At 35.9% G+C, this 14,469-nt stretch overlaps 1 protein-coding gene across 1 annotated transcript; it reads right to left on the bottom strand.

Moving 5' to 3' along the window:
- Window positions 1–1,911: 1,911 nt before the first annotated feature.
- LOC131598564 (uncharacterized) lies at window positions 1,912–3,508 on the bottom strand. Its single transcript, XM_058871150.1, has 2 exons — window positions 2,494–3,508; window positions 1,912–2,018 (listed from the first exon to the last, which is right to left on the bottom strand). The coding sequence occupies exons 1-2, from the start codon at window positions 3,506–3,508 to the stop codon at window positions 1,912–1,914; spliced, it is 1,122 nt and encodes a 373-aa protein (XP_058727133.1).
- Between the last annotated feature and the right edge of the window lie 10,961 nt (window positions 3,509–14,469).

The raw sequence follows: 14,469 nt of genomic DNA on the forward strand, positions 1-14,469 counted from the left end.
GATTCCTCCAAGTGGTAACAAAGTTTATGCACATTGCATCCATGCAAAACAATTGCATTGTCTCCTCCAAATTTAATTATTGTCTCGAAAAGATACCAAAGCTAACTTGTTTTACCTTGTGCACATGGCTTTCATGCACATCACCTTATTCCATGCAAAGCCTGTGTGTAGTTTCTGTTTCTGTCTAAACTTACAAACTTTTTGTGCAAATGGCGTCCATGCATGAAGTTGCCATTAATTAGTATCCAAAGTTTATGGTATCATTCATCACTTTTGATTCTCCTTCCTTTAGCATAGTAAATGTAGCATTCTCCTTCCAAAGACTCCAATGCTTATTAAGACTCCAATGCTTACTAAGGTAAAAAAAAAGACTATAACATATTTATAAAATTAATATATTTTAAATTCTTATAAATTTATAAATAAAATTACTCAAATTTATTTTCAAAATAAGAAAAATGAATGAATAAAATTTCTTAAAAAGGATTGAAAAAACAATTATTTATATTCGGGTTAGAGTATCTTAATTCTTTTATTCAACTGTAAAGTTACTTATAAAAAAAGTGTAGCAAATATAAAATTTAAAGACTACTCCCTCCGTCCCAAAATAAGTGTCACATTTACTTTTTAGGTTCATTGAATATTTAATGTATCTAGTCTGTATAGAGACCAGATACATTAAATATTCAATGAATCTAAAAAGTAAATGTGACACTTATTTTGGGACAGAGGGAGTACTATATTATATATTTTTTAAAAATTAAAATTATATTTAATAGTATGAATTAGAGTCAGTTAGATTTATAGCTCATCATGTTGAGCCTTATTAATTATAACCATGTAGGAAGTATTTTTTATATCACACACTCATGAGTTTCTCAACTTTACTCATTATGAATTACTTCCGACCACAAATTAGACCAATTGCGGTGATAGCAGATTCCATAGACCAATTGCGGTGATAGCAGATTCCATAGCCAAGATAGCACTCATAAGCTCAACAAACAGAGCATTAACGGGACCCAAATTACAAGAGAAACTGTTCATGGAACAGGGGTGGTCTTATAGCTCAGCGAGTCTCGGCACCCGTGTCCGAGCTCAACTCCTATTTTCTTTGCATTCTTCCAATTTAATAACCGATATTTAAACAAAATCAGAAGTAAAATTAGTAAAAATAGGGTGTGAAAACTAAAACATATGAATAATGAATGGTCTAGTCCAATTAATTATTTTTGTCCAGACTGTTTAAAATTTCTGACTCCAGATTTAATCTATTAAGCCAGGATTGAGAGAAACTATAAGAATCCATCCAAGGCTTAGTTATGAAAACAAACTTATTTGCCTATAGTCTATTACAAAAATATTTTTTTTACTACAAAAATATTTTTTTTACTTGTATGGATCGTTTTTGAAAAAATCCTACAAAATAATATGTTTTTTACAACATTTTTTTATGGTATGTGTTTTTTAAACTAATCAAGTGTAGTTACTACGATAGTAGTAGAAAGTTTAATAGTTTGTTAACGTAGTTTTGATCAATAAAATAACAAACAATACAAGGAGGCAATTCGTTAATTAAGTACCGCATAGACTAAGAATTGACCGCCTTAAGTAATGTATGAGCAACCGAATTCGCTTGGCGCTTTATGAACCTAGCCTCAAAGTTCGAAAAAAGGTGCAACAAATTCTTAATAGATTAAATAACAAGACTAAATTCAGATCGTCCCACGTGCTTAGAGATGATAGCTTAAACTACTAATTGAGAGTCGCTTTAAAAAATAACATCGGACAATTGTAACAAGATAGCACGTTGCATAGCTTCTTTCAGAGCCATGGCTTCCGTAACAATAGTGGATAAGATACCATAATCCCAAGCCACACCAGCAACAATAAAACTATCAACATTGTCTCTCACACACCACCCTCTATTGTTGAACTCAAGACTTTGTTAAACCCCACATCCACATTACATTTCAATTTCCCTTCAATTGGCGGACTCCACACAGGAGGGGGAGCACCTAATTAAAAATCATTTAAGTTAGTATTTTAGATCTAATTAGAAATATGGATTTGTTGGCTGACCAATGAAACTTATTTTTTAAAGAGGTGGACACTGGTTTTAAATGTTGGAAATTATGAAATCATGGGTGTTGTTCCAAAATGACAAAATAAGTAATTGAGTTAATGGTAATAAATTCATTATAAATAGTCCCACATAGAAAGTTAAAAATTATTTGAGTTAGTATTTTTTTTTTTGACAAAATCAAACTTAACTCATATCATTAATCAAATGAACTTCAATACAAGGAGGAATTACATTAAAGATACTACGCTTAGACCATGAATTGGCCGCCTTAACTAAAGAGTCGGCAACCATATTCGCTTGGCGTTTAATAAACTTTACCTCAAAGTTTGGAATAGAAACTAACAATTGTTTAATAGATAGAAGAATACAATTAAACTCTGATGAACCCGTGACCGACGAATAAATACCTTTACTAACCAACTGAGAGTCGCTTTCAAAGATCACACAGTTCATGTTCAAAGTGACAGCATGTTGAACCGCTTCTTTCAAGGCTAAAGCCTCCGCCTCTAAAGGCGATAAATTACCGATATCCCAAGAAATGCCGGCCATAATGAATCTACCCATGGCATCACGAAAACACCACCCTCTATTTGTGGACCTGTAAGTTTTATTGAAACCAGCATCAACATTACATTTAACCCACCATTCACCAGGAGGGGACCAGTTTACAGGAGTATGAGCATTCGAACTTCTATTCTGATTATCTTGGGCGGTAAACCACTCTTGCCAATTAAAGAAGGCTTGCAATCCCATTCTAGAGAATCCCTCTCGATCGTTATTCCACACTATATTATTACGGTTTTTCCAAATCACCTCTATCGTCATAGCAAACCGCCCCGCTTCCTTCCTATCTTCTTTACTACAAACATCAAGAATAAGGGATTTAACATCATTAAAATGATGAAGATGAGGCTCAATGATAGATAACAAACCTGCTACCCGCCAACATTGGATAATGGTATTGCAACCGAAAAACACATGCCAATCCTCTTCCTCATTGTCCTCGCAAACCGGGCACTCCATCGGGCATTGTACAAAATGTTTGCGCAGGCTAACCCGGGACGGTAAACAACCACGGCAAATCCTCCACAACAGGTGTTTAACTCTAAGAGGAGCCATGATATTCCACAACTCTTCCCACTTGCCGGCCACTTTGTAACTAGTACGATGAATGGGCGAATTTCTCCAAAGACGGTAACCTGAGCGGACGTTATAAGTCCCATTATTCTCTGCACTCCAAACCAAACCATCAACCAACACGTCCTCTATCAAAGGGACATTCAAGATCTCTTTAGCAACTACATTGTCAAACAATGAATGGATAATTAGAAATATGGATTTGTTGGCTGACCAAAGAAACTTATTTTTTAAAGAGGTGGGCATTAGTTCTAAATGTTGGAAATTGTGAACAATAATTGTCATGGGTGTTGTTCCAAAATGACAAAATAGGCAATTGAGTTAATGACAATAAATGCATTGTAACTAATCTCACATATAAAATACTTGAAACACTGAACTCACCAAAGGACCCAAAAAGGATAAGGTGCCACATGGACATATGTGGTGATCCCAAGCATTATGCCACTTATCACAACCAAACAACCCCTCGCCGGTGGCGACGGCTCCGGGACCGGGTTCGAGGGCGTGGGCATAGAGGCGCTAGTGGCAGCTTGTAGACAACACTTGAGCACTCTCTAGGGGCCGACCTGTTGTTCCTATTTTTGGTTAGTGCTTGAGATTTGAATTTTGAATTCGGAGAATGACAACTCTTCATGAGATGCTGTAGAATAAAACCATGCAACTGTTGGTATAACATGTAATAGGCCAAACATCATTACTCTTGGAAAAAAAATTGTTTCACCAAGGGTCGCTACCTTGTACAACTCCTTGTGAATAAAATAAAATTCGTGAAAATAGACATCCGCGAGACCTTTCAAGTGGGTGCAATCATTGCAAAATTACCACCTTCGTGGAATTACTACTGAAAGAAATTGTTGCACAGTTCTGAGGACTTCTCTTTGGAGAAAATCCAGAAACATCTTCAAATCAAGGAGGAATCGAAGGAGAGAGAGAAATCAGAATCTGGGAGTCATTTCAAGGCCAATGCTGTGACCACCAAAGGAAAGAAGAAACATGATGGCATGAAGAGTCATCTTGGACCAAAAAAGAACATAACAAGTTCAAGAACTCTGACGGTCAAAAAGGTCCGAAAAGCATATGTTATGTTTGTGGAAAACCTGGACACTATGCTCGAGATTACAGGCACAATAAATCAAAAACTGAGATCAATGCAGTTCATGCAAAGGATGACATAATTGCTGCAGTGAACAAAGTTATGGCAATCAAAGGCAAAGTTCAAGGTTGGTGGTATGATACATGTGCTACGGTGCATGTTTCTTATGACAAGGCTGCATTCAAAACCTATTATGAGACAAATGATGGACAAGAAGTACAAATGGGTAATGAAGTACGATCTAAAGTTATTGGAACCAGATCGGTCGAACTAAACTTCACTTCCGGAAAGAAAGTCACCCTTGTAAATGTGCTTCATGTCCCCGACATGAATATGAACCTTGTCAGTGGGGATTTATAGGGATAGTTGGGTATTAAATCTCTTTATGAATCAGGCAAACTTATATTGACCCATAATGGTGTATTTGTTGGAAAAGGATATTCCGCTGAGGGAATGATCAAACTATGTATTACCAACAATATTATTAATGAAATTTCTAATTCCTCTTACATGCTTGAATCTGTTTCTTTATGACACAATAGATTAGCAAACTCTGGTATTAGTTCTATGAAGATACTAATTAACAAAATGTCAATTATGTGTTAAATAAAAAATAATTAAGAAACCTTTCAAAAGTGTTGAAAGAAATACAAATCTACTTGATCTAGTACATTCAGATTTGTGTGAATTTAATGGCATGTTAACCTGTGGGAGAAACAGATATTTCATTACATTCATCAACAATTCCTCTAGATACACACATGTATATCTCTTAAAGCATAAAGATGATGCTTTTAACGCCTTAAAAATTTATCAGGCAGAAGTGGAAAATCAATTAAGTAGAAATATTAAAGTCCTTCGGAGTGATAGGGGCGGTGAATATTTTTCTACTGAATTTGATGCACTCTGTTAAGAACACCGCATAATACATGAATGTTCGACACCACTAACACCACAACAAAATGGCATGGTCAAAAGAAAGAATCGAACATATTAAGAAATGATGAATGCCATGTTGATGCATTCTGAATTACCCCTAAATTTATGGGGTGAGGCCTTATTATCCGCTTGCCACATAATTAATAGAATTCCTTTAAAGAAAACCAAAATTTCTCCATATGAGGCATGGAAAGGCAGACAACCAAATATCGGTTACTTTAAAGTGTGAGGGTGTGTGACTTACTATAAAAACATGGATCCTAAAAGAACCAAGTTGGGTCCTCGAGGGATAATATATGCCTTTGTAGGATATGCACAAAATAGTAAAGCATATAGACTTTTAAATTTAGAGTATAATGTAATTGTATAATCCTAGGATGTAGAGTTCTTTGAACAAGTGGGGGATTGTTTGAATTTATGAACAATAATTATCGTGGGTGTTGTTCCAAAATGACAAAATAGGCAATTGAGTTAATGACAATAAATGCATTGTAAATAGTCCCATATAAAAAATGGAGCAAACTTTAAAAGCATTTATAAATTCCTTGAAACATTAAACTCACCAAAGGAACCAAAGAGGATAAGGTGCCACATGGACATATGTGGTGGTCCCAAGCATTATGCCACTTGTCACAACCAAACAACCACTTGCTGATGTCGCCACCGGCGACACAGACTCCTGCTTAGGGACCGGGTTTGAGGGCGTTGGCGTAGAGGCGCTAGTAGCGGCTTGTATACGGCACTTAGGCACGATGCATCGGAGCAATCGGGATATTCGCAGTGTTAATGAGGCGGCACGCCAGCGCCTCTCCGATGATTGGCCTTCGGCCGCCCTATTATTGTTGTTCCTATTTTTGGACAGTGCTTGAGATTTGAATTTTGAATTCGGAAAAAGGCAACTCTTCATGAGATGCTGCAGAATAAAATCATGCAACTGTTGGTATAACATGCAGTAGGCCAAACATCATGACTCTTGGAAAAAGAATTGTTTCACCAAATGTCGCTACCTTGTGAAACAATATCAACGTGGCCATTAAAAGCATGATTCCGAATTCAGATTTCACAACACAAAATCACAAATCCTCTAGAACATATTACTGATACACTTCCTTGCATTCGAGTTCTTCACCAGTCTTGTGCATACTCGATTATAAGGCTAATTATCCTAGGTATTCTTGCTTTCCAAGTTTAAGACATTAAGAGAGTGCTTGAAATACTTTGAAGGAAAGTGACTCCATTCACGATCACCCATGGATCCATTTTATTTTACCAAAATATCTAACACTAAAACCATTAGTCATCTTTGGCTATTGCTTATGACGGAGGATTCTCAAATGTTTCAGAGATTGAATGTTAGGTGGCTTAAGGATGGGGATGCTAACTCGTTTTTTCATGCTTCGATTAAAAGTAAGAGTAGAAGAAATTTGATCCTAGCCTTAAAGGGGAGTGATGGTTGGATTAAAGGGGTGATCCATATTCGGTAAGAAGTTTTTAGGTTTTTTTTAGTGATTTAATGAGCCAAATGTTGATCGGCCTAGGCTTGATAGGCTATCCCTCCATTCCCATTATGTAGAGGACAGTCTAGCCTTGACAAGTATGTTCCTCCTCTGAGGAACTTGATGGTGTTGTGTCAGAGTATGATGGGACTAAGAGTCTGATCCCGATGGGTCTAAATTCTGATTTTTCAAGAGGTTTTGGAACTTGTTGATGGAAGATGTAGGGATCATATTTTCCAAGTTCCACCGTCTAGAATCATTATCTCATAGATTTGCTTCCTACTTCATAACTTTTATCCTTAAGATTAAGAACCCCATTAAGTTGGGATATTTTTGGCATATTTCCCTAGTTGGTTGTCTTTATAAGTTGGTAGCCAGATTTATGGCTAAGATACTGGAGTTGGTGATGGACGAGATTATCTCTCTTAATCAGTAAGTTTTCTTAAAACGAATAATGTTGGTTAATGCAGTGGTGGTTGTTAATGAGGTCATTGATTTTTCTAAATGCTCTAGAAAGGTGTGTCTCACTTTTAAAGTTGATTTTGAGAAAACGTGTGATTCATTTAGCTAGAGTTTTCTGGATAATATGCTTATTAGATTCGGTTTTAATAATAAGTGAAGGTTCTGAATTAGAGCCTGTGTGTTATGGTAATTTGAATGTGTTGGTTAAATGATCCCTTACTCAAGAGATTAACATCCAAAGTGGACTAAAACAAGGAGATCCTTTAGCTCATTTTCTTTTGCTCTTGATGACAAAAGGTCTTAGTGGGTTAATAAGAAGGGCCACTCAATTAAGTAATTTTTTTGGGTGTTTAAACTACGTTTCTATAATTTGGAGGTTTCCCACCTTCAGTATGTGGATGATACCTTAGTATTTTTTTATCATTCGATTGAGAATATGTGGGTCATAAAATCTATTTTGATGGGGTTTAAACTAAATTTTGTTCATGGGGTTGATTTTCATAACACCACCTTGATTGGGATTAATTTTGAACTAACCTTCTTAGAGTTAGTTGATGAGTTTCTTAATTGCAAGACTGAGTCTTTTCTATTTAGGTATTTAGGGTTGTTAATGGGAGCCAACCCTCAATTGGAAGTTATCTGGGAACCTCTAGTTAATCGGGTATTTAAGAGACTTAATTATTTGAATCATATGTATGTTATCATGGGGGATAGTTGTTCTTCTTAATGATGCTTTCAATGTAATTCCTATTTTATTATCTTCCTTTCTAAAAATGCTTATGAAAGTGTGGAAGAAGCTAGTCAAGATTCTGAGGAGGCTCTTTTGGGGAGGTGTGAAAGGTGTTTCCCAGTTCTCCTGGGTGAAGTGGTCGGATGTGTGAAAATATAAAATAAATGGGGTTTAGGTGTTAGAGATCTCTAGTTGGTTAATTTAGCCCTTTTATCCAAATATAGATGGAGACCAATTTCTTGCGCATCTGGTCATTGGTGTGATATTCTTTATTACTGATATGGTGTGTCTATTGTCTCTTCCTTGTGCAGGGGTGGGTCTATTGGGATGCTCTATTTCCTCTTGGTGGAAAGGAGTGTCCCTCCTCAAGTCCAATAAAAGATGATCATTTGAATCGACAACCATAGGCAAGGAGAGAAACTTAGGCTCCCTCTTCATCTGTAGTATCGTGTTATATTCCTTTATCTTATATGTGAACTAAAGATAAGTTAAAAGGCAAGGTAATAATGGTCATCCAAATAGCACCGGGAAAAAGAGCAAATTTATTGCATTGCTTAATCTTCTTCTCCTTCTTCGAAGCAACCTCACAAACTAGTGTGTCTCTATGAACCTCTTCTTCTACTTCCTTAGTGTCCTCCCAAAACAAAAATGATGTCAACTTGGCCCAGATCTTCAAATAATGCTGGAGATTTACTATTCATATACACTTATTCTTGGGACAAGTCATCCAGTCTATAAACATAAGACCCTCATCTGCCAAGAAATGGGTATGCGCCAAAACTTGTAGAACTAGTCAGAACATTGATGAGGCGGTTTGGTATCTAGGTTGAAGATACAACCATGATCCACCCCAATTATGGGACTAACCATATAGTACTGATACGTGAAATTTTCACACTTTCCAAATAAATCTTTAACATCTTGGTAATCTGCCTAAGGGAGATCAAACAATGCCCCCATACTTAATTACCAGAGCTTCCCTAAGTTTAAAAAAATGGATGGAGAAGCTCATAGATGACACATCTTTCTTGCACTCACACCAGTACCGAAAGGCTTTGATGTAAGCATGACTCATCGGGTTTAGTTGCGAAGGAGTGGTCACTAGATGGTTCAAAACGTCCATTTCAAAGTCGTTAAAAGGAAGGTGGAATCCTGTCAAATAAAACAGACATTCATGGAGAGGGATGACACGCGCAACATAAATATTGTTGCAAATCCTCTTATCCTCTTCGAGAGGAAGCAATCCCCAATATGATGAGGGAATCACTTCATTACAGGCATAGTCTAAGTCACCTTCACCAATGAAGGTGAAACAATATCCAACCTTTCTTGGTCCAACCACACTGCAGAGTTATCTTCTGCCGCCTTCTAGGTTTTAGGTTGAAAGTTGTCTATGTTGGAAAAATTATGTCAACGCATAAAATAAATGATCATAAGAAAAATGAAAATTCGTCACGAAGACAAGTTCGCAAAGTCATCTATAGAAACATAATTCAGTGAAGCATGAATCAGAGGAAACTAAAGTACACAACTCTCCTTTATTGAAACCCTATTAAGGTAAGCAAGTGCGAAAAGAAAAGAAAGTTCAGACTCGTGCATTATCTTGAGAAGATAAACTCAATAACCTAAATACTGAAGAGATGACACAAGCACCAAGTAGCGAAAATGGGAGGAGATTGAGGAAGATTATAGAGCTTTCAAAATGTCACTTATGGCGAAAAGAAGAATACGATAACCATAAGACTCCTTATATATTCCCCATGGAAGGTGAATCGTGCAATCTTCGGTATCCACGTCATAAACAATCAAGATTTCAACGCACCCTATTCAAAAAACACTCAAAAGTCCTAGTGCTAGGCAGAATCATTAACGTCAAACATATGGGCATGTGTTGAGACGTACCTGCAAAACGTTGTTAATTACGATAAAGGATACAATCCAGTTTCTCCAAAGACATCAAACCTCATCAAAGACTCTTTCGCTCCCTTCCACTAGAGCCCAAACTGAAGACAAACCCGGTAAAGCCCTTGTTCTACGATGCAGGGACAAGGTCTTAAGGGGCTACTACTCTTGGTGGTGCACAAGCCCGCGAAGAAGGGCCAAGAATAAACGTTGAAAGGGAATTTACACTGAACAGGTGAACCCTCGTCTCCGCCAAGTACATGTGATCACGCCTTTCGTCATATCTCTCGTCGTTGATATCTAATCAAACACAAGGCATTAGATCACACGCGGACGGTTCTAACCATCCATACTATATAAAATATAAATATCAGACCACGTTATCTCAGGTATTCAATCATATTCTCATTCTCATACTACTTTTTACTCAATGGCAGACATTAAAGTGTTAACTTTGCAGATTCATCTTTGTACACTGTATTGAAAACTTACTCAACTATTACTCCTCTGCTTGTCACCAACTTCTGGATCAATGTGATCGTCACCCTGCCGAATAATTATCTATCTCCACAATGCCAATCCGTATTAGACACAAAGAAAACATATGAGAGCAAATTTTCTTACTCATCACATATTAACCTTTTATCCCTCGTTGACAAAAAAAAAAAAAAATCATTCTGTGTCCAATATATTTTCTAATAGACATTAGTCTTTGTTAAATGGCGGTAGATATTTCATATCTACACCATAGCTATAAAAAATGTAAATATTTTGCCAAAAAAAGAATCGTGATAAAAATTAAAAAGCAAAAAAACTAAAAGCATTGTTAACTTAACCTGTCACAAAATTTTGGGATGAAAAGTAATTTATTATCTAAGTCTGAGGAAGTATTTCACAAGTTCTCTCTCAAATTGCAAAATGTATAAAAAGCAAAATTAAACTTTGATATCTTGTATATTGAAGTAACAACTAGATGATTTTTCTATTAATACTAGGAACATGTGTGATAAATTAGTCAAAGTAAATTCAAACAAGTCTTTTTTAGTCGCCAACATGGGAAAGCCTTTTCTACTCTTCTCGAAGCATAAAGCCACCACACTTCAGTCCAATTATTTTCATTCTTTTATTGTCTTCACAGAGACGTGCTGATACATATAAAATGCTAAGATAATACGAGTAATTAAAAAACACAAAATTATGTTCGCACATTTTAAATTTCTCATTTTATTTCATACTGATTCTTTAAGTTTTTTTTTTTTGGATTTGTATTGGTAAATTATATTATATTCTGTTTTGCATCACTAACTTATAAGTTAGGCTCATCTTAAGTTGATGTCTTTTGTGATGGTATACATAATAATTTTGTTTTAAATTTGTAATGACATCCATCTTAAGTTGGTGAACAATATATATATATATATATATATATATATATATATATATATATATATATATATATATATATATATATATATATATATATATATATATATATATAAAAGTGATTATTTAATGCATCTTATGTTAAAAATTAAAAAAAATTGTTTTAAATTTGTAAATTTAAATAATTACTCTTGAATAAAAATTTGGACGTGAAAAATTAGATCTCGAGATTTTAAATTTTTTGGAATTTAAAATTTAAATTTAAGTGAATAAATAATTGAAGAAAACTAAACAAATTTGATATTTTCATGTAAGTTATCTCAAAACTAGAATTTTGTATTTTTTAAATCGAGATTCTTTAGTATAAACAAAATATAACAAAAAAATTAATACAGAATAAAAAAAAAAAAGTAAATTCTTTGGTACTAATGAAATTGATTGAATACCAATACTTTTAGTTAGAATTAATTTAAAATGGTTGTCTAGAAAGTGTATGCGTATTCATGTTATGAGTCAAGCATGTCATCAACCTGGTAGTCTAATTCGTGTTATTGGTGGGATAAGGAAAGTTAGAAGTCACATTGTAGGTATTTTAAAATCATCTACAACGGACTATGGTACCATCGGTGAAAATAAGGGTCTTGTTTTGGATGCAAAGTTGTTAGAGAGAGTCCTTGCAACACTTCTCAGCACTATGAAGAGTATACTTCTTTTAGTTGTCGTCTTACTTTCTCTGAAGCATTGAAAAATGCTCTTTATAATGTAGTTGTTAAATTGGATCTATAAGTGCTTAGGTTCAGTTATCACTTAATTCTTCTTCTTTGCACTTTACAAGTGGTCAAGCCTCGGAATAGGTAAGGTCGCATGTCTGGGAATCAGAACTCCTTGCAACAACATCACATTTTGGGGTAATATGCTACTTTCAGAGACATGGATTGTCATGCCAAGTTAATTGATAGTATGTTTAGCAGCTTTTAGCAAAATGATTTAGGTTATAGGAAGGTTCATATTGAGGAGAATGATTAAATGATGAGCTCTAACATCAAGTAATGCCTCTGCCTCTGCAAAGTTGCGGATGGCCACTTCACAACAGTTGTGAAAGTGTTAGGGTCGTCCATAGTGGCCCCTTATAAGGGAGATAAAATGAAGATTTTAGAGACTAAACATTTGTGCAAGTCATCTCCCTCCATGCCAACCACCTTGTTTTTTTAAGCCCCCTGGTGGTTGAAGTTTATATCATCCTCATGTAAATTAAATTATTTTCCAAAGGAAAATCATCTGGTAGAGATGGTTTGCGAGCACAATATATATTAGACACACTGTGTGGAGGAGGTTATGCTGTGGCAAGAGGTCTTTTATGTGAAATCACTCTATTCGTTAACTTATGGCTATTGAAGAGTAATTCAATATTCAGAAGATGACTGATCTTCTGATGGTTACTCAGAAGATAGTATTGACCAGAAGATGATATCTGGGTCCCATTAGCTTAGCTGTTTAGTAGTAAGGGTACTTTAGTATTTTGTAGTACTGTACTGTTTGTACCTTAGACTTGTTCACTAAGTTTACTGTTTTAGGGCTTATGTGGCAAGATTTTCTTTTCTTATAAATAGCCTTGTAGTAGCTATCATTTATTAACAACGCAAGTAGAATACAACATTTATTCTCTCATCTCTTTTGCGCCGTTATTCCTTTATTCTCTTTGTCACCATCTTTATTCATTGTGCACCAACAATTGGTATCTAGAGCTCCGGTTCCAAACACAGGGAAACACGAGTGAACGTGAGTTTGTGTGACTGTGTGATTGATTTTGTTTCTGGGAAACAAAGTTGTGTTGAATCACATTTTTTCTTGATTGTTTGTGGGTTGGGAAACACTGTGTGAGTGTGAGTGAAATCTGTTTTTGTCTGCACAAGTTTAAAGATGAGTGGAAGCAACTTGAATACCAAACTTCCAGTTCTTGATGGTAAAAACTGGAATAGATGGATGATTCAAATGCGTGTATTATTTGGTGCTCAAGATGTTCTAGATCTTGTCACTGGACGATATATTCCGGTTACAGCGGATGCAACGGAAGAACAAAGAGAAGCGCAGAGAGAGACGAAGAAGAGAGATCAAAAGGCGTTGTTCTTCATCCATCAGTGTGTGGATGTGAATGTGTTTGAGAAGATTTCTGATTCTATGACGTCAAAGGAGGCGTGGGATATACTGGTCAGGTGTTACGGTGGTGACGTATCAGTGAAGAAGGTGAAGCTTCAATCCCTGAGAAAGCAATATGAGAATCTCAACATGAAGAACAATGAGAAAGTCTCTGAGTATATCTCTAGAGTGATTGTGATCACTAATGAGATGAAGGCTTGTGGAGAAACTCTTTCTGAACAAGTAATCATAAAGAAGATATTGAGGTCACTTACTCCTCAATTTGATTATATTGTTGTATCCATTGAACACTCTAAAGATCTGGAAACCATGAGAATAGAAGAGTTGCAAAGCAGTTTAGAAGCACAAGAGTTGCGTCTGACTGAGAGAACTTCTGAGAGAGAAGTTGAGCAAGCTCTGAAGGCTTCTTTTGTCAAGAAGGACCAGAAGCATAGACGTGGTGATAGATTCCAGAAGGAAGCCTCAATTTCTTATGAGAAGAGATATCAGAAGGGAAAGGATAAGAAGAAAGTTCAATGTTACTGTTGCAAACAGTTTGGCCATTTTGCTAGAGACTGTTTGGCAAACAAAGGAAGGAGATCAGAAGAAGCAAATATAGCCAGAGGAGGATCAGATGATGAACCTGTGCTATTGATGGCTTCAGAGTCGGACAAAAGATGTTCGTCAGAATGGTGGTATATGGACACCGGGTGTTCAAATCACTTGACTGGAAACAAACAATGGCTGATAGACTTTGACTCTGAAAGGAGGACAAAGATCAGATGTGCTGATGATAAGTACCTATATGCAGAAGGTATGGGAAATGTCAAAGCCAAAGTGAAGAATGGAAAGACTGTTCTGATCAAGGATGTTTGGTATGTTCCTGGAATCAAAAGCAATCTGATGAGTGTGGGTCAGCTCATTGAGAAAGGTTTCTCAGTTGTTATGAAGAACAACCTCTTGAAGTTGTATGATTCCAATCAGAAGTTGATTATGCAATCTGAACAGGGAATCAACAGAACATTCAAGGTGAATGTAGAAACAGCTGAAACAGAGTGTCTGAGTGCTGAAGGCTCAGAAGGTGATAGTAAGCTGTGGCACA

The sequence above is a fragment of the Vicia villosa genome, linkage group LG4 (assembly GCF_029867415.1).
Source record: "Vicia villosa cultivar HV-30 ecotype Madison, WI linkage group LG4, Vvil1.0, whole genome shotgun sequence".
NCBI classification, from domain to species: Eukaryota; Viridiplantae; Streptophyta; class Magnoliopsida; order Fabales; family Fabaceae; genus Vicia; species Vicia villosa.